The 22,436-nt window shown below is 42.1% G+C and overlaps 2 protein-coding genes across 4 annotated transcripts in view; one reads left to right on the forward strand and one right to left on the reverse strand.

The window, feature by feature from the left end:
- Positions 1 to 12,754, reverse strand: part of LOC124794687 — a 35,574-nt gene extending 22,820 nt beyond the window's left edge. The window contains exons 1-4 of one of the 3 annotated variants that reach the window (XM_047258236.1): positions 12,398 to 12,741; positions 12,208 to 12,289; positions 11,950 to 12,136; positions 6,125 to 6,253 (exon numbers count right to left, since the gene is read on the reverse strand). In XM_047258236.1, the coding sequence (XP_047114192.1) occupies positions 6,160 to 6,253; positions 11,950 to 12,136; positions 12,208 to 12,289; positions 12,398 to 12,439 (405 nt within the window). In that variant the 5' untranslated portion in view covers positions 12,440 to 12,741 and the 3' untranslated portion in view covers positions 6,125 to 6,159. Of the gene's footprint in view, positions 1 to 6,124; positions 6,254 to 11,949; positions 12,137 to 12,207; positions 12,290 to 12,397 lie in introns of those variants that run through there. The other 2 variants (XM_047258235.1, XM_047258234.1) reach the window with 2 other exon arrangements.
- Positions 12,635 to 22,436, forward strand: part of LOC124794688 — a 44,353-nt gene continuing 34,551 nt past the window's right edge. The window contains exon 1 of the mRNA XM_047258237.1: positions 12,635 to 13,407. Coding sequence (XP_047114193.1) covers positions 13,117 to 13,407 — 291 coding nt within the window. The 5' untranslated portion in view covers positions 12,635 to 13,116. The remainder of the gene's footprint in view (positions 13,408 to 22,436) is intronic.

A 22,436-nucleotide genomic window follows, 5' to 3' on the forward strand; every position in this document is an offset into this window, starting at 1 on the left:
ATGGTGATGAGGAAGAGTGTGACACTTAATTCAGAACCCTGTGGGATACTGTTCTCCTGGACCTCTGGGGTGGGGGGCTGAGTGAAGTGTCAATTCCCCTGAGGAGCTGACGGGATAAAAACTCGAAGATAAAAGCTGGAAGGGGGCCGCAAAAGCCTCAGTCATGGAGAGTAATTAAAATGTGATGGTGCAAGCCATGTTGAATGCCTTATGTAGGTCAAAGAAGACTGCGACAAGGTGTTTGCATTTAGGGCAAAGGCCTGTCAGATTACTGTTTCCAATCTGAGTAAATGGTCAGCTGCAGATCGCCCATCCCGGAAGCCACACTGATACGGGGACAAAAGGGCCTCAGACTGGAGTACCCAATATAATCAGAAGCTAACCATCCTCTTGAGCATTGAAGTTGGTCAGGCTAATAAGTCAGTAGCTGTCGAGAGATGTTGGGTTCTTCCTGGGCTTAAGTATGGGGATAACTATACTGTCTCACAATTGTGAGGGGAAAGAAACTCATTGAGCCACATGCGGTTGAAAACCCTGAGTAGATCTGGCCTCTGTCGGATCGTCTGGCTGTGGTTGGAGCCATGTGAAGAGGTAAAAGCCTGCAAGAATTCCCATCCAGTTAAAGGTCTATTATAGGCTTCAGCTTGGTGGGTGTTGAAAGAAAGGGGAGTTTCTTCAACTTGTCATTTCTACTGGAAACAGGTAACAAAATAGGAAGAGGATGCCGGTGCTGCAACAACATATGTCACGTGGTGTTCCGCAAGAACCGAGGGATCAGTACACAGGGCACCCTGTAGGATAAGACCCTGGACAGTTGATTATCGCTGGTGGCCCACAGGGATACAGAACTTGGAGCAAATCTGGAAGGAAGAGGCATGGGCTCCCACATAGGAAACATAGTGCTTCCAGTACTCCTTTTTGCTTTGTTTAATAAGGTAGTGAGCTTTAGCACAGAGACACTTAAAAGCAAATAAGGTTAGTCTGTGAAGGGTGTCGTGCAAATCATTGCAACACTTGCTAGCAGTCCTGGATAGTGACTGTTATGTCCTTCGTCCACCACAGTAACGGACCTGTGAATAGGGGGATAGCAGTGCCAGCAGCATGAAGAACAGTGTCAGAGATGTCTTGCACGACTAGATCAATGCAATATGAGAGATAGAGAGATGTAGAAGTGCACAGCAGACGTGTATAAAGGCTAACTAGCTCTGCAGGATGCCCAACATGGGGGGCTGTCTGCCTGGCAGTGACAGAGGAATGGTGGAATCACCAGAAAGTGGTCAATGTCACAAAGATCATCATGAGGTGACCAGTGTGGTGGAGCCACGAGAGCTGGGGAGTAGACTGTGGGAGTGATGGCAAAAAAACACCCGATAACCATGAAACTTTTGAAAGTGGTCATCAGGGAAGTGTGTTTCTTGAAGAGTGAGACAAAATGCAGAATAAGACAAACCAAGTAGTTGTATTTGCAATACGAACCAAGTAGTTGTATTTCCAATAGGTGACGGTAATATCCATTGCAATTCCACTGGATTATCATGTGGCAGGAGTCCAGGTTAGACATAAAGAAGCTGAGGGGAAGCCATATCACCGATGGAAATGGAATGACATCCATAAAACTAGGTTTAATTCGGAGTGAGAAGGAGTGAGCGAAGCTCCCCAGAATGCTGGGGAAGCCTCGTACTTGGACTTGCACTGCTTCTTCTTCTTCTTCTTCTTCTTCTCCTTCCTTGGAAGGAGGGAGGGAGGAGGTGTTACCAGCAAGGGAACAGGTGGCAGCGATGTCTGGATTGGACAGAGAGCGAGCAGCTTTGGGGCCCTTGGAAAGTGGGTCCCTCATCCGACCCAAGGTTGCACACTTACAATCTTGAGAATCCCAAAGAGGGGTGTTCCGAGAGGGAACCTCATCACTAGGAGGAGCCAGCGAACAGGATTTCTTCTCTGGCCGAGGAGGAGGAGGAGGAGGAGGAGGCGGAGGAGGAAGAAGAAGAAGAAGAAGAAGAAGAAGAAGAGGCGGAGGAGGAGTTCCTTGAGGGGAAGGGATGGGAGTCACCCCCGAGAGGGGGGGGGGGGGGGGTTGAAAGGGAAGAAGTGCAGAATGGGAGTAAGGAGGAGGAGGGAGCGGTATGGGAACACATAACTGAGGCAAAGGCAGATGAGAGATTCACAGGATGAAGTTTCTCAAACTTCTTCCGGGCCCCAAAGTAGCTGAGACTGTCAAGGATCTTTATTTCTTGTATTTTTTTCCTTTGTATACATTGTAATTTCCAAGTAAATTATTATGTTGGAGGTAAGCCTCTGTAATGAGGAAAAGCTCAAAATAATAATAAAAAATACACTGGACACTCTGGTGAATGGGGAGAATGTAGACCAGAGTCGTTTACACAGCTAGGCAGTAGGGTGCAAGGGCTCCCCAACTAAAGAGGGCAGCAACAGTCACCATAGACGGGAATGGCATCGCATCGCAGGACACGTGTTTGACCTTGAGGCAAGGAAGCAATACATGGGAGATGGAATGTATGGTTTGACAAAACATCTGTATACCATTACCTTGATCTTCTCGAGCAAGATACCCCACCCTCAAAGGTCAAGACGAAAGCACGTGTCTACACGATGGTCTTTAAGGCCTCTCTTGACATGCTGGACAAAATGAAAGCCACGTGATTCCAGATTAGCCTCAAGTTCATCATCAGACTGGAGGAGACGGTCCCCATGGAAATTTACACCCTGTGTCATACTGAGAGACCTGTGAGGAGTGATATGTACTGGGATGTCTCATAAGTGGTCGCAGGCACATAGGGAAGCCAACTGACTGTATTGCCTTTATAAGAAGGGAGCTAGATCTCAAAGGGGTATGGTGGTGGAAAAATCCCCCCATCAGTCCTGGTACAGACCAGGAACTGTGGAAAGGGTTTCACCCCAAGCCGGCGGGCATGGCCATAGCAAAGGCTGCCTGGCATGACAGTCACTGCCAGGAGTTTCGACGTCCCGAAAAGGAAGACAACCATTTCTACACTTCCACAAGGCATTTGCAATGCAGGTACCAGCAGTGTTATCCCTGTGATGTCAGGGGGCTAAGCCAGATGAGAAAATAACAGCCCCATCACGGGGAGAGGGGGAGATGGGACGGGGAGACAGGGAGATGGGGAGAGAGGGAGATGGGAAGGGGGGAAAGGGAGGGGAGGTAGAGGGGGAGGAACCCATGCCAAAGACACTAGGGAAGGAGTTCTTTCCCATTTGGCTCACACTACAGATTTCAAATATAGAGATGGAGGTCAAACCCCTGAGGGGGACCAAAAAAGAAAAGCCAAAAAGGTGGGGGAAAGGCAATCAAACCAAAACTGCAAGACAAAATGAAGTCAGGAGGATAGCCAGGCTGACATAAATAAGAACACCAAGAGAGGGAGAGGAAGGGGCAAAGGGAAAGCAATAAGGGCAGGGAGGGAGGAGGGAGAAGGAAGGCGAAGGTAAAGCAGCCCAAAAAATACGAAAGGCTGCAATAGCTCAGGGATTTATGCATGTCACACACTTACCCACAAAAGAGCTGCGGGTCGCATAGGGGGAGTCTTCTCTAGGTCTTAATAAGTAAAACTGTTATTGCAGGTAGTGTAAATAGTCATTATACATTTTTTATTGGCACAATATGTAATTAAATGCATAATTTCCACAGTCAATTTGTAAATACAAAGAACCACCTCCCTGAGTTCTTGAAGTTGGTGTATCATACTCTGCTGTAAGTTTTGCGTTTTATGCTTGAAATGCACAAACTTGTACAATTACTAGCTACCATCTGTGCTAACTGCAATGGCCTCGTTAAATCACTTTTAACCTCAGCAATCCTGACAGTTCCAAGTGCACTGGCCGCAGCCATCTTACGCAGACTCCATGCCTACCTAACCCTCCTGTCAAGTGTCAGAGCCGCATGCTGGCCAAACTGTCAAGTGTTGGAGCCGCATGCTGGCCAGCAACAGCAGTGTAACATGCAGAAATGCTGCAGTGCTCAAACCAAAACAAGTGTAATAACACATCTGTATGTTGACAATGAGAAGTAAAACTCTTATGAAATATTAAACTGCATCGATTTTATCAAATATTTTTGTAAGAACTACCGATAAACGAATTGAGTGCTGAGCGCATGGGCAAAGATCATGATATTAACATAACTGTCAGAGAAACATTATCAACTGTGAGAAAGAAGCTCTATGCAATGTGGAGTATTCTGAGATGTTATTAGGGTGAGGAAAAGAGATGTTAACAGATTGTAACTTTTGTCTTTAGAGGATGCTGAGAATAGGTATGTTGTTTACCAGCGCCACTGTGATATTTTTTTTAAGATAGAACTTTAAGTGCTAAGGTGCATAAAAGCTAGCTTAAATGTAAATAGTAGCACACTGCACTCGCTTTCAGAAATATGACAGTTCAAACCTGCATCCAGCCATCCTGATTTAGGTTTTCCATGATTTCCCTAAATCGCTTCAGGCGAATGCTGGGATGGCTCCTTTGAAAGGGCACGGCCTACTTCCCTCTCCATCCTTCCCTAGTCCGATGTGACCGATGACCTCACTATTTGGTCCCCTCCTCCAAATCAACCAACCAAGTGCTGGCTCGAGCTTGCAAACAGTCCAGTTCCATCAGAGTAAGTCTCCTTTCATCAGAATTGTTTTAATTTTATCAGTAGTTTTCCCCAAATCTGAAGCCAGCATTCAAGAATATCGGAGTGTGCTACTGCACCCACCCCCTTGTCACATCTGTGTACAGTGAAGCTGCATAAATATAGAATGTTTCAGAGAATGACGCAGTCTAGAAACATCAGCTGTGTGGAGCAGAAGACACCTGCAATGTACCAGCACAATTATCTTTCAGATTATGGCGGCTGTGGAAATTCAAGTAATGTAGAAATACTTTCAAAACTTGCTAGGTAAACTCTGACCTCATGAAGGATACTGAGACATTCAAGAGGTTACACTGACATTTTAGTATTACACATAACATATAACAGAAATATTTAAAATTTTATTAATTTATGAGTAATAAGTAAATATACAACCATTAGACAAGCCACGTTTGATCTCTTAATTAAACTTTATAACATTTCCTAATACTTTCTCCTCACCATAATTCCCTAATACCCGATACATTCTCCCATTGTGCCTCACACTGCTTCCGACAGTTATCTTTGGTCAATTCTCAGCTATCATGCTGATTGTATTTTTGATGGAGACTGGAGAGGATGACATCATGACCAATGACCCATCTTGCTTCCACAGAAATGAAAACGAAGAGAAAACCTCCGCACACAGCTCAGGCACTCTGTGGATGTCAAACCACAAATCCAGAAGTGTTGATTCCTGGGGCCCGCATCTCGTGGTCGTGCGGTAGCGTTCTCGCTTCCCATGCCCGAGTTCCTGGGTTCGATTCCCGGCGGGGTCAGGGATTTTCTCTGCCTCGTGATGGCTGGGTGTTGTGTGCTGTCCTTAGGTTAGTTAGGTTTAAGTAGTTCTAAGTTCTAGGGGACTGATGACCACAGATGTTAAGTCCCATAGTGCTCAGAGCCATTTGAACCATTTGATTCCTGGAGGACACCTGAATTCATAATTCACGTAACACCACTATAAACTAAGGCTTCAATCACCTAGTATCTGTATTCACCAAAACTTCCCTGATCCCCTTCAAACACATATTCTCCTTACGCTGCCTGGTGTAATGCCCTCTTTACCGGTATACCCGACATACCATGTCATGTGATTTCATGTGTGGAACCATATGACCTGGTAGGTTACACTGTGTTACATAAAATGGTTTCACTGGTTTATCAATTACGCTCTTTCCAAAAGGAAGAAAGGCAGGACAGTTAGAATTTAACGTGGTCATTAGAAATGGAGCACAAGCTCAGATTACAAAATGGAGAAAGTAAACTGCCCATTCAAACGAACCCTCCAGCTTTTGCCTGAGGCGATTTTGAGAAATCGTGGAAAATCCAAACCTGGATTGCTGGAGATTAATTTGAACCATCTACCCCCCTATTGGTCAGCACTGTACCTTAACTTAAACCAAAAGATCTTAAGAAAACTTGTCATTTAAGTACAAATAAACTGATGTTTCTAAGAGTTACCTTCATTTTTAACATTGTTGGTGTGTACATATGGTTTTTCAAATTGAACATTAACATAGTGTGTTACTGCTCCCTATCCTTTTTTTAAACAAATAATTGATGTTTTCCAGTAGGCATCTGAGTGACCAATGAAACAACAAATATCTGTAACGACAACATACGGTAGATGAGACTGCTTTGCAATACTACATGGCTGGGCTGGAACTACAGTGGATCTATGTATCATTTTTGGTAGCATACCATTATAATACTTTTGAATCAAATGATTAATAACCCATATGGGCTTAAATAGTCTATGTTACATTTCTCTCTGCAACTGCCTACACTTTGAAAATATCTGTTAAAAATCAAACGATGGAAAATCCAGAGTAGAATAATGACAATATTATGATAAAGATAGATTGTTACTCACCATTTAGAAGAGGTACTGTGTCACAGACAGGCACAACAAAAGCCTGACAGACATGTAAGCCTCCGGCCAAATGGCCTTTTTCTAAAGCAGAAAACCCACACACATTCATACAAGCACAACTCGCACACACATGCTCACTGTCTCTGGCCACCAAGGTCTCGGTGAATGTCTTCCAGTTGTAAAGGGTGTACCTCAGGGATCTGTAGCTCGATCTTTCCTTTTCACTATTTATACTGATCAATCAGAACATTATTATCACTGACATACTATCAATCTAAACCCACCCACACAATAGCAGCATCAACTGACGAGGAATGACTGCTAGTCAGACACACACATGGTGCATCTAATAGCATCAGTGAGCGTGCTGCCACGTGTAGAACGAGGAAGGTGCGTGATCTATCCGAGTTTCACTGAGGGGAGATTGTGATGGCCCGGAGGCTCAGCATGAGTATCTTGGATACTGCATGACTTGTCGAGTGTCCGAGGAGGGCTGTGGTGACTGTCTTCAACATGTGGTGAAACCAAGGAGAAGTTACATTCAAACAACCAATGGGAAACCACATTCAGACATCGTGAGGTTGGGAGGCCATCCCACCATTACAGATGATGGAAATCATAGCCTGGGCAGACTGGTAACATGGGACAGGCAGTGAACTGTGGCAGAACTAACCTCAGACTTTAATGCTGGACAGAGTACAAGTGTGTCTGAACACACAGTACACCAAACACTCCTAATGATGGAGCTCTGCATCAGATGAGCAATGTACATGCCAATGTTAACACCATGATATCAGCAACTATGACTGAAATGGGCAAATGACTATGGGCAATGGACATTGGCAGAGCATTACATGGTCCAATGAATCCAGATACCTTTTTCATTGTGCTGACGGGAGGGCGCAACTCAGTCATCTTCCAGGGAAACAGATCCGTGACACCTGTACTGTGGGACAGAGACAACTGGTTGCAGCTCCATTATGCTCTGGTGAACATTCATGTGGGCATCCATGGGTCCAGTGGAGCTCACACAAAGCACCATGACAGCTAAGGCATATCGTACACTGGTTGCAAACTACAGAAACCCTTTCATGACGATCGTGTTTCCCGAAGGCAGTGGTATTTTTCAACAAGATAATGTGCCATGTCACAAGGTCAAAAGTGTGATGGAGTGGTTCGAGGAACATAGTGGTGAGTTTCAACTGATGTGGAGGCCCCCCAACTTGCCATATCTGAACCTAATCAAACACACCTGGGATATGACTGACTGTAGCGTCAAGAGCTCACAGTCCCCCTTCCCCTGAATTTGCAGGAATTAGGTGACCTGTGTGTGTAGATCTGATGCCAGCTCCCTCCAGTGACCTACCAAGGTCTCACTGCTTCAAACCATGATGTTTCACCACGGTTATCCATGCCAAAGGTGGGTATAATGGCTACTAGGCCGGTAGTCATAATGATCAGGTTGATCAGTGTATATTAATTATTTACCCACAACTCTGCCACTTGATGCAGTGCTATACACAGATGACAACAATGATCACATGCAGGTCTAGTTTAAGGTCCACATAACCCCATTTGCCACTTGGGACACCAAGCTGAGGGGGGCACCAGGGGATTCAAAGTGCAAGATTTGTATACAGAGCATAACACAATTAGGAGCAAAAACTGACAAAGGTGAAAGTATACAAGTGAAGATGGTGAGGAGAGGGGGTGTTAAATGAAAAGGTGCTTGTGTGGAAAAATGTTCTCTAACTGGCTCTGGTCATATGTGATAGCAACCTTGAAAATGTGAAACACAGTATGGCAGCAGAAATGGAGAGATTCACACTACTTGGTAGAGGACAATGTACTGCTTGAAAATGACACTGAACTGAGACATTGTACTCTATCTGAATCCTCCCAGTCATTATAACAAAACCATTGAACCATCAGGATCTCACATTGGCCACAAGCTCAGCTGAGATTACCAAACAAGAAAGTCATTTGGCAAATGTGCACATGGTACAAGGTGAGGAGCGATGTCAGTAAATAATGTCTAGTATGCGGATATTTTGCATTCTTGTACTCCCATCCAAAACATCAAGTACTTCTACGAGGAAATTCCACATGCTTAAAATTATGGTTTAAATGGCAAAAGAATGCTTTCAGGTGCATTGCATGACATAGCCCACGTGAATCATGTAGAGATTATTTCAAACGACTAAATGACAGAACCTAGCCAACATAACTAGAACTGTCTACATTTGTTAAAGAAAATCTAAATAAGTCTGACCTAAGGAGGACAACTGACGACTGCAACGTAAGAAGTTTACATACAATTAAAGCACCATGCGCTGCATTGGAAAAGACGCGTGACAGCTACAAATACCTTGCTATTGTCTACAACAACAAACTACCTAAAAACACATAAAAGTGCCAATAAATAAATTTAAAGATAATAAATTGTGAAATGGATGAAAAGTAGCGGATTTTGGTCTGCTAACTTGACTGTGTCACAAATGATCCAAATTTCTTATGAGGCATAGTCCATATCCGTTCAGGCACGCCAGGGAAAAATCTTACCTTCATAGTCTCAGATGTTATTGAATTTAGCCTATGTTAAAATGAAGGACTAATTAAGGAACATGTATTTTTTTTGTTTTCTCAACAACAACAACAAAAAAAAAAATTCTGCCCCAAGATACAGCCCTCCAAAGATGACGATGTGCATACTATTTTGAATGTGCGAATTTTGGAACAGTTCTACATATTTTGTCGAAAAACTGTTACAGTATCACATAACAGGCTCATAAAAATCAAAACCTAGCCTTATTTATCACAATTTTAGTTTTGAAACATGAGTAGGAGACTCATTCTTCAAGCATTTTAAATGGTTCAAAAATGTATGTGAAAGACCCAATGATTTAAAGGTTTCAATTTACACAACTTCTGCGCACTCCGTTTTGTGCTGAAATTAGCCAGTCAATGAACTAAAAATGTGTCCCACGGCTTCAGTATCTTCCTTTGATATAGTGTGATGCCTTCCTGTTGAACTAATAGGAACTGGAACACTTACAATCTTCAAAACATTGTGTACAAGAAGTGAGCACTCATGGCATTGTTGCTGTCCTTCAGCTGGAAACCCATATTTAGCAGCTGGTCCATGTGGTAGCATAAAGTTCACTACAATTTCATTTAACTCATAACTGGTGCCTATAATCTCTGCAATCCACCAGTCACAGTCATACACACACACCACAAACATCTACCTTCTCAGGTTGTGAATCTGAATATTATCCTGATGTTTCTGAGGTGATGGCCTAATGAATGAAATTTCTTCTTCCTTGCTCTTTAAAGTGTGTGCAATATGAGTTCGCCAATCACTCTCGAGTCCAAAAATGTGTCTTCTGAATTCCTTTCAAATTAGTAGTTTGTTCAGATCATTCTTTTTTCTGCTCACAGAATTCTTTGATTTCCTCTTTGGACAAAACAATGAGAGTTGCGGATGTGTAAGATTTCACGACTCTCGGAAAATCCTCAGCCTTCTGAACTGCAGCTGCATTTGGTCTGGAAAGATTATGTTTTGTAGCATGGTGCTTCAGCAGGCCCCCTACTCCATCACATGGAACCTTCCCGTGACCTGAAGCACTGTATACCCAGTTAGGTGGCACAAGCGACTTACTCAATTTAAAACAGCTGGTTACGACTTTTAAAATGACTAGGAGCACCATTAGAAATGATGATGATCTTCTCTGGCCCTATTTGCAGTTGAAGAATGTGCCGAGTCATGTCCTGTGTCATCTCTTATGTGCCGAGTCATGTCCTGTGTCATCACTTATGTGCCGAGTCATGTCCTGTGTCATCACCTATGTTTGTTGTTGTTGTGGTCTTCAGTCCTGAGACTGGTTTCATGCAGCTCTCCATGCTACTCTATCCTGTGGAAGCTTCTTCATCACCCAGTACCTACTGCAACCTACATCCTTTTGAATCTGCTTAGTGTATTCATTTCTTGGTCTCCCTCTACGATTTTTACCCTCCACGCTGCCCTCCAATATTAAATTGGTGATCCCTTGATGCCTCAGAACATGTCCTACCAACCGATCCCTTCTTCTAGTCAAGTTGTGCCACAAACACCTCTTGTCCCTAAGCCTATTCAATACCTCCTCATTAGTTATGTGATCTACCCATCTAATCTTCAGTATTCTTCTGTAGCACCACATTTCGAAAGCTTCTATTCTCTTCTCGTCCAAACTATTTATCATCCATGTTTCACGTCCATACATGGCTACACTCCATACAAATACTTTCAGAAACGACTTCCCGACACTTAAATCTATACTCGATGTTAACAAATTTCTCTTTTTCAGAAACGCTTTCCTTGCCATTGCCAGTCTATATTTTACATCCTCTCTACTTTATGGAGAATATAGTACTAATCAACAGAAAATAATCTAACTTTTCTGTATTGGCAGTTTAAAATTCAAAGGGCGACAGTAAAAGAACTTTGACAGATATGTCGAAATGGAGGATACCATCAGAATCATAAAGCAGTTGTCTTCCAAACAAACAAAAAAAACTAACAAAATATCTAGAACTGTTACAGAGATACAGCATTTAAAAAAAATTTCCGAAATTCGCATTTTCAAAATGGTGTTCACAGTGTCATCTTTGGATGCCTGTATCTCAGGGCAGGAATGTTTTTGGAGTAAACAAAAAAAATACATGTTTGTTACTTACTCCTGAATATGGTAACTTCAATAACATTTGAGACTATGAAGGTAGCCCCCTCCCTTAAGTTATACTGATTATGCCTTGAGAATACAAAATAAATAAACAGACTTTATTTTATAACCCAGTCACTGGTTGTATTTACTGATGTTCAAAGGTGAATGAATCATCTAATTTGAATAAATATTTTAGCTATAGTAAAGTTTAGTTTAAGAGGAGCCTAAAATGTTTATTGATGGCCAGCTTTACCTACACCACTGACAGATTTCTCGGTTGAACTGCTTGATGTGTATACTATTAATAATATCAAATGGTGTGAGTGATATATAAAATCGGGTTTCTGCATGTTTTGTGCAGTAATGTGATTAATGTTAAGTGCATGTTGTGAATTGATTTTTCTGTTTGATTATGCATGGTTACAATAATTTAAGAATTAGGCCTATATGCATCACACTGTATTGTACAAGTATATGTACAGGAAAAAATTTGCCATCATCTCTTAAATTAAAATATGGTTCAAGTTTTTTGAGCTATTTCATATCCGTGAGGGCCGTTTCGATTATGACCTAAAAGGACAACAACATACATTTTTCTTTGTAAATCGGCGATAAACTTGCTTTAGGGCATGTTCTACATCGCTGAGGAAATCTCTATGAATACATGGAACAAAAAGTGTATCTAATCTCATCAAATAATGTGATGAAAGGATGATCATACTGACCTTTTTGGTGAGGTGTTACGGCACACTTCGTTTTGAATATTTTCAACCCATGCTGGAGAGATGTCTGATGTGATTGACAATGGGATAAATATTTTGTCCCTTTCAGAGGATGCAGAATGTTTGCCAGTAAGATAGAAAAAATCGTGTAATTCGTTGTAATGATGACGAACGTTCCACAGCTTTTCCACTGAAAATTATACGCGTAGGTTACAATAAACTCAATCTAAATCACGAAATTTCAGATTTTTCGACATATACCTTCACACAGCTCCATATAAACCTGAAAAGCTACTGCAATTTTTTGTTGATTCTGGCATCCACTCTGAATCATTTTCTGCAACTACAAACAAATATGTATTTACCATTAGTGAATACGGGCAAGAAAGAGAGAAATAAGTCGCCTCAAAACAGTCTTAAAAGATCTTTAAAATCGAGATACAATGCTTACGACCGGATGAATTTTTCGGGCAGTCGTTGCCGTTGCTTCCATTTCTTAGTTGTAATGTTGTTCGAAATCTTTAAATACAGCAATGGTGTGTTCTATCCTACGTTTCGTTTATTCCAGAATCAAAATAAATATTTTTTGGCACCTGAACCTTTTTTTAAATCAATTCGACTCTACTTTAAATCACTACGCGTGTCAATGGCCTTTTTAGCATCAACTAAACAACTACCCTAAACACAACACTCACCAGTCACCTAGCACGTGTACAACTGGTTGTGTGGGGGTGTGTGCAAACAGAAAGCCGCACCTTCCTCAGGTTCGCCAACGCCTATTAACATGTACCGTGTGTAGTGCAATTTTTTTTAGAAGGGTCAAAGGTCGCTTATTACGCCTGCGCTGGTTCAGGAATTGTTTCATCATTAAACCTAGCTTAAACATACTTAAATAGACACAGCTTTTGACAGTGATTGCTGCTACACACAATATTGTTTGCTTAGAAGTTTGGGACACACACACACAGCAGCGGTACGTTGTTTTCAGATTTTCGGAATTCAGACGTCGAGAGATTTGGAATTTGTTATTTCTGAAATCATAAACTGCTTCCTAGGGTAAATCCTAAATTTGTTACGGCCAAATGTAAAAAATTATTGTGTGTTATTTGGGCAGAACCTTGCAGTAATTGACGAAGTGTTTTCTGATGTTAATTTGCCTGATATATTAAAATGGATAGCGTGACACATAATTTGGACAACGAAACAGTTTCCCTAGAAGAGAGGGAACCTAAAAAGTCGATTAAAAAAGCTAAACGGAAACGATCAACTTCTGGAATTAGGCAAGGTAAAGAGAAGCAGAAAGCAGACGATGGAACAGCAGCGTCTACTAAGCAAAAAGCTCCTGAGGATGAATGTCAGACAATAAACATCACAGAGACAACGAATTTGAGTTCCAGTTCTACCGGCGAACAGTTTTACAATAATAACATTCTATACGACGTCTTGAGTGAGAAAAAAAAGGTAGGAGTATTGTGACTCTACGTTTCATGTTAATTTTTTTTTAAATCTACATGATGTTACGGTACATCTACCTCTCTTTTAACGCACTGTGAAGTACCAACAGGTGCTAGAATAAAGTTAATAGATTTCCCTGGACTGTCAGTCCAGGTTTACAGTTACTGATAAAATAAACTTGCTAAAAAGATGCCAAAGAACCACAGCACCGTGCACCAATGTTTGCAAATGTGCTCCAGCGAGCTGCAGAATAATATTTTCATTGTTGTGGCTCCAAACAAACCATGCCACATTAATGGGTAATTGTAGACATGTGTGACCATTACTAATTGGTGTTTTGTTGTATGGCTTTACGTTCTGAGTTAGCCCCACATTGGAACATAAAATATAGAGATTCTACACACAAAAAACTGTCTCTAGTAGTTTAAAGAAAGCACAGGTCACACCTGTGTACAAGAAGGGTAGCAGAAGTGATCAACAAACTTACTTTTGAACTTGATGCCCGCCCACTTTAGAATCTTAGTACATGTTCTGAGCTCAAACATAATGAGACATGCTAACCAGCACAGAGTCTTACAACATTGGATGTGCAGAGCTAAATTTGTGCTCTTCCCACATGGGATCCTGAATGCTGTGGATCAATGCAGTTGGGTAGATGTATTTCTTGACATCTAGAAAGCATTTCATTGAGCACCACATCAAAACTTATTAACAAAAGTGTGATCATATAGAGTATCAATCAAAATTAATAGCCAGATTGAGGATGTCTTGGTAAGGAGGACACAGATATGTGATTATTCATCCTGTTACGCACAATTTTCAAATCATTTGATTTGATATACAGGAGACATGTCAAGGTTTACAAAAGAATCTTTTTCACTTTTTTAAGAGAGATACAAAAGTTTACATCATATTTTACATTTCTAAGTTACAGCTACACGTGTACATAGAAAGTACATGTAATACAATCCCTGTGTTCAGATTGTGAAGCTGTTATGTTGTTTATTTATTTATTGCTTATGTAGCCTGACCATATTATGAATGATGATGATGATTGCTACCACTACTAGTAATAATATTATCAATAACAACTGACACTAATAATAATAATAATGAAGGGCATTTTGAATGCTACAGATTAGCTTAGCACATTTGAAGCCATGTTTAGTGTTATCAGAAGCAGAAAGGATAAAGGAGGAGGAGAATATTGAAATGATAGTGACAGTGGCTTTCGGGAAAGTTGTTGTTGTTGTGGTCTTCAGTCCTGAGACTGGTTTGATGCAGCTCTCCATGCTACTCTATCCTGTGCAAGCTTTTTCATCTCCCAGTACCTACTGCAACCTACATCCTTCTGAATCTGCTTAGCGTATTCATCTCGTGGTCTCCCTCTACGATTTTTACCCTCCACGCTGCCCTCCAGTACTAAATTGGTGATCCCTTGATGCCTCAGAACATGTCCTACCAACCGATCCCTTCTTCTGGTCAAGTTGTGCCACAAACTTCTCTGCTCCCCAATCCTATTCAATACTTCCTCATTAGTTATGTGATCTACCCATCTAATCTTCAGCATTCTTCTGTAGCACCACATTTCGAAAGCTTCTATTCTCTTCTTGTCCAAACTATTTATCGTCCATGTTTCACTTCCATACATGGCTACACTCCATACGAATACTTTCAGAAATGACATCCTGACACTTAAATCAATACTGGATGTTAACAAATTTCTCTTCTTCAGAAACACTTTCCTTGCCATTGCCAGCCTACATTTTATATCCTCTCTACTTCGACCATCATCAGTTATTTTGCTCCCCAAATAGCAAAACTCCTTTACTACTTTAAGTGCCTCATTTCCTAATCTAATTCCCTCAGCATCACCCGACTTAATTAGACTACATTCCATTATCCTTGTTTTGCTTTTGTTGATGTTCATCTTATATCCTCCTTTCAAGACACTGTCCATTCCATTCAACTGCTCTTGCAAGTCCTTTGCTGTCTCTGACAGAATTACAATGTCATCGGCGAACCTCAAAGTTTTTATTTCTTCTCCATGAATTTTAATACCTACTCCGAATTTTTCTTTTGTTTCCTTTACTGCTTGCTCAATATACAGATTGAACAACATCGGGGATAGGCTACAACCCTGTCTCACTCCCTTCCCAACCACTGCTTCCCTTTCATGCCCCTTGACTCTTATAACTGCCATCTGGTTTCTGTACAAATTGTAAATAGCCTTTCGCTCCCTGTATTTTACCCCTGCCACCTTTAGAATTTGAAAGAGAGTATTCCAGTCAACACTGTCAAAAGCTTTCTCTAAGTCTACAAATGCTAGAAACGTAGGTTTGCCTTTCCTTAATCTTTCTTCTAAGATAAGTCGTAAGGTCAGGATTGCCTCACGTGTTCCAGTGTTTCTACGGAATCCAAACTGATCTTCCCCGAGGTTGGCTTCTACTAGTTTTTCCATTCGTCTGTAAAGAATTCGTGTTAGTATTTTGCAGCTGTGACTTATTAAGCTGATAGTTCGGTAATTTTCACATCTGTCAACACCTGCTTTCTTTGGGATTGGAATTATTATATTCTTCTTGAAGTCTGAGGGTATTTCGCCTGTTTCATACATCTTGCTCACCAGATGGTAGAGTTTTGTCAGGACTGGCTCTCCCACGGCCGTCAGTAGTTCCAATGGAATATTGTCTACTCCGGGGGCCTTGTTTCGACTCAGGTCTTTCAGTGCTCTGTCAAACTCTTCACGCAGTATCATATCTCCCATTTCATCTTCATCTACATCCTCTTCCATTTCCATAATATTGTCCTCAAGTACATCACCCTTGTATAGACCCTCTATATACTCCTTCCACCTTTCTGCTTTCCCTTCTTTGCTTAGAACTGGGTTTCCATCTGAGCTCTTGATATTCATACAAGTCGTTCTCTTATCTCCAAAGGTCTCTTTAATTTTCCTGTATTCGGTATCTATCTTACCCCTAGTGAGATAGGCCTCTACATCCTTACATTTGTCCTCTAGCCATCCCTGCTTAGCCATTTTGCACTTCCTGTCGATCTCATTTTTGAGACGTTTGTATTCCTTTTTGCCTGTTTCACTTACTGCATTTTTATATTTTCTCCTTTCATCAATTAAATTCAATATTTCTTCTGTTACCCAAGGATTTCTACTAGCCCTCGTCTTTTTACCTACTTGATCCTCTGCTGCCTTCACTACTTCATCCCTCAAAGCTACCCATTCTTCTTCTACTGTATTTATTTCCCCCATTCCTGTCAATTGCTCTCTTATGCTCTCCCTGAATCTCTGTACTACCTCTGGTTCTTTTAGTTTATCCAGGTCCCATCTCCTTAAATTCCCACCTTTTTGCAGTTTCTTCAGTTTTAATCTACAGGTCATAACCAATAGATTGTGGTCAGGGTCCACATCTGCCCCTGGAAATGTCTTACAGTTTAAAACCTGGTTCCTAAATCTCTGTCTTACCATTATATAATCTATTTGATACCTTTTAGTATCTCCAGGGTTCTTCCATGTATACAACCTTCTTTCATGATTCTTAAACCAAGAGTTAGTTATGATTATGTTGTGCTCTGTGCAAAATTCGACCAGGCGGCTTCCTCTTTCATTTCTGTTCCCCAATCCATATTCACCTACTATGTTCCCTTCTCTCCCTTTTCCTACACTCGAATTCCAGTCACCCATGACTATTAAATTTTCGTCTCCCTTCACAATCTGAATAATTTCTTTTATTTCATCATACATTTCTTCAATTTCTTCGTCATCTGCAGAGCTAGTTGGCATATAAACTTGTACTACTGTAGTAGGTGTGGGCTTCGTATCTATCTTGGCCACAATAATGCGTTCACTATGCTGTTTGTAGTAGCTTATCCGCATTCCTATTTTCCTATTCATTATTAAACCTACTCCTGCATTACCCCTATTTGACTTTGTGTTTATAACCCTGTAGTCACCTGACCAGAAGTCTTGTTCCTCCTGCCACCGAACTTCACTAATTCCCACTATATCTAACTTCAACCTATCCATTTCCCTTTTTAAATTTTCTAACCTACCTGCCCGATTAAGGGATCTGACATTCCACGCTCCGATCCGTAGAACGCCAGTTTTCTTTCTCCTGATAACGACATCCTCTTGAGTAGTCCCCGCCCGGAGATCCGAATGGGGGACTATTTTACCTCCGGAATATTTTACCCAAGAGGACGCCATCATCATGTAATCATACAGTAAAGCTGCATGCCCTCGGGAAAAATTACGGCTGTAGTTTCCCCTTGCTTTCAGCCGTTCGCAGTACCCGCACAGCAAGGCCGTTTTGGTTATTGTTACAAGGCCAGATCAGTCAGTCATCCAGACTGTTGCCCTTGCAACTACTGAAAAGGCTGCTGCCCCTCTAGGAACCACACGTTTGTCTGGCCTCTCAACAGATACCCCTCCGTTGTGGTTGCACCTACGGTACGGCTATCTGTATCGCTGAGGCACGCAAGCCTCCCCACCAACGGCAAGGTCCATGGTTCATGGGGGGGAAAGTACAGAATGTAAATAGAGAAATCAGCCAACAAGGGGTAGGGAAAAGTGTTGGGGTATGGGACTGACAAGAATGAGCTGCACAGAGTGTAGGAGAGATGGCTGCTGTGGCAGAAGATGAATATCATTAACTGTCTCTCTTTGCTTGGAAGGTATTTAATTACTCAGAGATTTTGAGGAAGATTGTTTCAAAGTCGAGTTCCTGGTATGCAAAACGGTTTAGTAAACATGGCAGTGCTATGTGATGGTACAGAGAGAGTTTTACTTTGTTGAGAATGAGTATATCTGTTGTACTGTTCACTCAGTGGAGTAATAGATAGTCAAGGAGGGGGAGTATTAGTGTGTCTATAAGCTTATTTTTAAGCTTGAAAGGAAATTTTTTTATGTTTGTGAAGTGACAGATAGTCATTGACAGATGTAATAGTAGTTTCAGGCATGTCTCAGGAAAATGTACAGAAGCAACATGATCATCATTCAGGTTGAATGATGCATTGATGAACAACATACATAGTAATCAATGCAGATGATGCAGTTATCTATAATGAAGTTCTGGAGAAAAAAAAGGTTCACAAACAATCTCTTTGGTCTCAGTAAGATTTCAAAGTGGTACAAAGGTTGGCAGCTTGCTCTAAATTTTATAAAAGTAAATATGTGCTTTTCAAAAAATACAGAAAAACAGTATCCAGTGACTATAAAATAAATGAGTCACAATTGGATTAGTCAACTCTTACAAATATCTGGGTGTAGCAATTTTGGGGAATGTGAAATGGACTGATCAGTGATAGGTAGAGCAGGTCTTGGACCATTGGTAGGACAATAAAAAAGCAATTATTCTACTAAGAAGATTGCCTTCAAAACATGTGTGACCCATCCTAGATTATTGCTGAAGTGTGTGTGACCAATACTACACTCCTGGAAATGGAAAAAAGAACACATTGACACCGGTGTGTCAGACCCACCATACTTGCTCCGGACACTGCGAGAGGGCTGTACAAGCAATGATCACACGCACGGCACAGCGGACACACCAGGAACCGCGGTGTTGGCCGTCGAAAGGCGCTAGCTGCGCAGCATTTGTGCACCGCCGCCGTCAGTGTCAGCCAGTTTGCCGTGGCATACGGAGCTCCATCGCAGTCTTTAACACTGGTAGCATGCCGCGACAGCGTGGACGTGAACCGTATGTGCAGTTGACGGACTTTGAGCGAGGGCATATAGTGGGCATGCGGGAGGCCGGGTGGACGTACCGTCGAATTGCTCAACACGTGGGGCGTGAGGTCTCCACAGTACATCGATGTTGTCGCCAGTGGTCGGCGGAAGGTGCACGTGCCCGTCGACCTGGGACCGGACCGCAGCGACGCACGGATGCACGCCAAGACCGTAGGATCCTACGCAGTGCCGTAGGGGACCGCACCGCCACTTCCCAGCAAATTAGGGACACTGTTGCTCCTGGGGTATCGGCGAGGACCATTCGCAACCGTCTCCATGAAGCTGGGCTACGGTCCCGCACACCGTTAGGCCGTCTTCCGCTCACGCCCCAACATCGTGCAGCCCGCCTCCAGTGGTGTCGCGACAGGCGTGAATGGAGGGACGAATGGAGACGTGTCGTCTTCAGCGATGAGAGTCGCTTCTGCCTTGGTGCCAATGATGGTCGTATGCGTGTTTGGCGCCGTGCAGGTGAGCGCCACAATCAGGACTGCATACGACCGAGGCACACAGGGCCAACAACCAGCATCATGGTGTGGGGAGCGATCTCCTACACTGGCCGTACACCACTGGTGATCGTCGAGGGGACACTGAATAGTGCACGGTACATCCAAACCGTCATCGAACCCATCGTTCTACCATTCCTAGACCGGCAAGGGAACTTGCTGTTCCAACAGGACAATGCACGTCCGCATGTATCCCGTGCCACCCAACGTGCTCTAGAAGGTGTAAGTCAACTACCCTGGCCAGCAAGATCTCCGGATCTGTCCCCCATTGAGCATGTTTGGGACTGGATGAAGCGTCGTCTCACGCGGTCTGCACGTCCAGCACGAACGCTGGTCCAACTGAGGCGCCAGGTGGAAATGGCATGGCAAGCCGTTCCACAGGACTACATCCAGCATCTCTACGATCGTCTCCATGGGAGAATAGCAGCCTGCATTGCTGCGAAAGGTGGATATACACTGTACTAGTGCCGACATTGTGCATGCTCTGTTGCCTGTGTCTATGTGCCTGTGGTTCTGTCAGTGTGATCATGTGATGTATCTGACCCCAGGAATGTGTCAATAAAGTTTCCCCTTCCTGGGACAATGAATTCACGGTGTTCTTATTTCAATTTCCGGGAGTGTAGATGGGACTAACAGGGCATATTAGTATACAAATATGGGCAGCCCTATCGCTCACAGGTTGGTTTGTTCACAACAGAGCATCACAGAAATGCTGCAGACCCAAGAAGACAGATGCTAACTACCCTGAGAAAAGCTACTAAAAATTCTACAAACCACAGTTATAGTCAAGAAAGTTCTGGGTGAATGTTGTAAATAATTTAGGAATACAGGTGACCACTCTCTGAATGACAGAAGTGTAGAGCCAGCGAAAGGCACACACAAAGGAAGAGTGAAAACTTGCTAGCGTCTGGAAGAAACCTTACATAATTGACAGTGGTTTGCAGATAATGAATGAAGATGTAAATACAATACTATTTTATGCATTTGTGATTTGTAGCTATCAACCATTCATCTTGCTTAGACCCTTATCACCCAATACATCTACACTCTGCAAAACACATAATGCATGCCATCCACTTGTGGAGTGTGGGAGGATGATTGTTTAAATGCCTACATGTGTGCTGTAATTAATCTTATCCTGTCCTCATGATGCATAAGGGGGCAATATATAGGGGGTTATAGCATATCCTATAGTCATCATTTAAAGCTAGTTCGAGACTTTGTGAGATCTTTTACATCTGTAATTCAGCATTTTTATGACACTGTCACATGGATCAAACAAACCTGTGACCATTTGTACTCTCCTTCTGTTTACGAATTCAATATCTGCTGTAGTCCTATTTGGTATGGGTACCACATACTTGAGCAATATTCTAGGCTGGGTAACTTGAGTGATTTGTAAGAAATCCCCTTTGTAAATGAATTGCACTTCCCCGGTATTCCACCAATAAACTATAGTCTACCACCTTCTTTACCCACAACTGAGGCTATGTGCTTATTACATTTCATATCCCTGCAGAATGTTATTACACCCAGGTATTCATATGAGTTAACCAATTCCTTCTGTGACTCATTGATATTATAGTCATAGGATACTACATTTTTTACATCTTGTGAAGTGCACAATTTTACATTTCTAAACATTTAAAGGAAGTTACCAGTCTGTGCACCACTTTGAAATCTTATCAAGATCTGACTGAATATTTATGAAGCTTCTTTAAGATAGTCTGCAAGATCATTAGGAAATACGGAAGCGTCCGATCCCACCCATCTGCTTTGACCCATGACGTCACAAATATGGCGGAAACAAAAACAAACACACACACTTTCCAAAAGAAGCCTAATGACACTAACGGGACAAGCGCGGGAAATGGGGTGTTTTGGGTGGGGGGCAAACTAAATATAAACAAATTTAGACGCCTTGCGTAGCTACAATGTGTAAGTGAAGACAGCCATGCATGAATACCCACCCACCTCCCCAGGGGTCGTAACCCCTGCAACCCATAGAAGATAAAGATGCTTCAGTAGCTGATTAGTGTTTTTTGTCTTTTTAAAAAAAAAATCTCACGGGATAGAACGAACAGATCAGAAAGGTAAGTATAATAAACTAAAACAGAAATTCGAGGAAACATAATTAAAATAAGTAATAAGTGTTTTTAAATTTAAAAAAAATCTCACAAGATAGAACGAACAGATCAGAAAAGTAAATAAAATAAGATAAAACAGAACTGGAGACAGCCACACTCAAACCAAACTCCGCGCCGTCATGACGTCACACACGACAACACCCTTACGTCACGGGTCAAAGCTGACGCGTGGGATCGGATGCTTCTGTTGACCCGATCATTAATATACAATATGAACAGCAAGGATCCCAACACACTTCCTTGAGGCACACTCGACGTTACTTCTACATTTGGTGATGACTCTTCATCCAAGATAACTTGCTGGATTCTTCATACCAAAAAATTTTGCTTTGATACCCCTTATAACTGTAGTTTTGATAATAAGCTAAATGCGGTGTTGAGTCAAATGCTTTTCAGAAATCAAGAAATACTGTGTCCGCTTGACTGCCTTGATTTCAATATGTCACGTGATAAATTTGCGAGTTGGTTTTCACATGATCAGTGTTTTTGGAATCCATGCTGGTTGGCACGGAGACAGTCATTATGTTTGAGGTACCTCATTATGTTTAAGTTCAGAACATGTTCTAAGGTTTTACAATAAGTCTGTGCTGAGGATACTGGATGGTAGTTTTGTGGATCACTTCTGCTACCTTTCTTGTATATCAGTCT

Source organism: Schistocerca piceifrons, chromosome 4, assembly GCF_021461385.2.
Source record: "Schistocerca piceifrons isolate TAMUIC-IGC-003096 chromosome 4, iqSchPice1.1, whole genome shotgun sequence".
Classification (NCBI taxonomy): Eukaryota; Metazoa; Arthropoda; class Insecta; order Orthoptera; family Acrididae; genus Schistocerca; species Schistocerca piceifrons.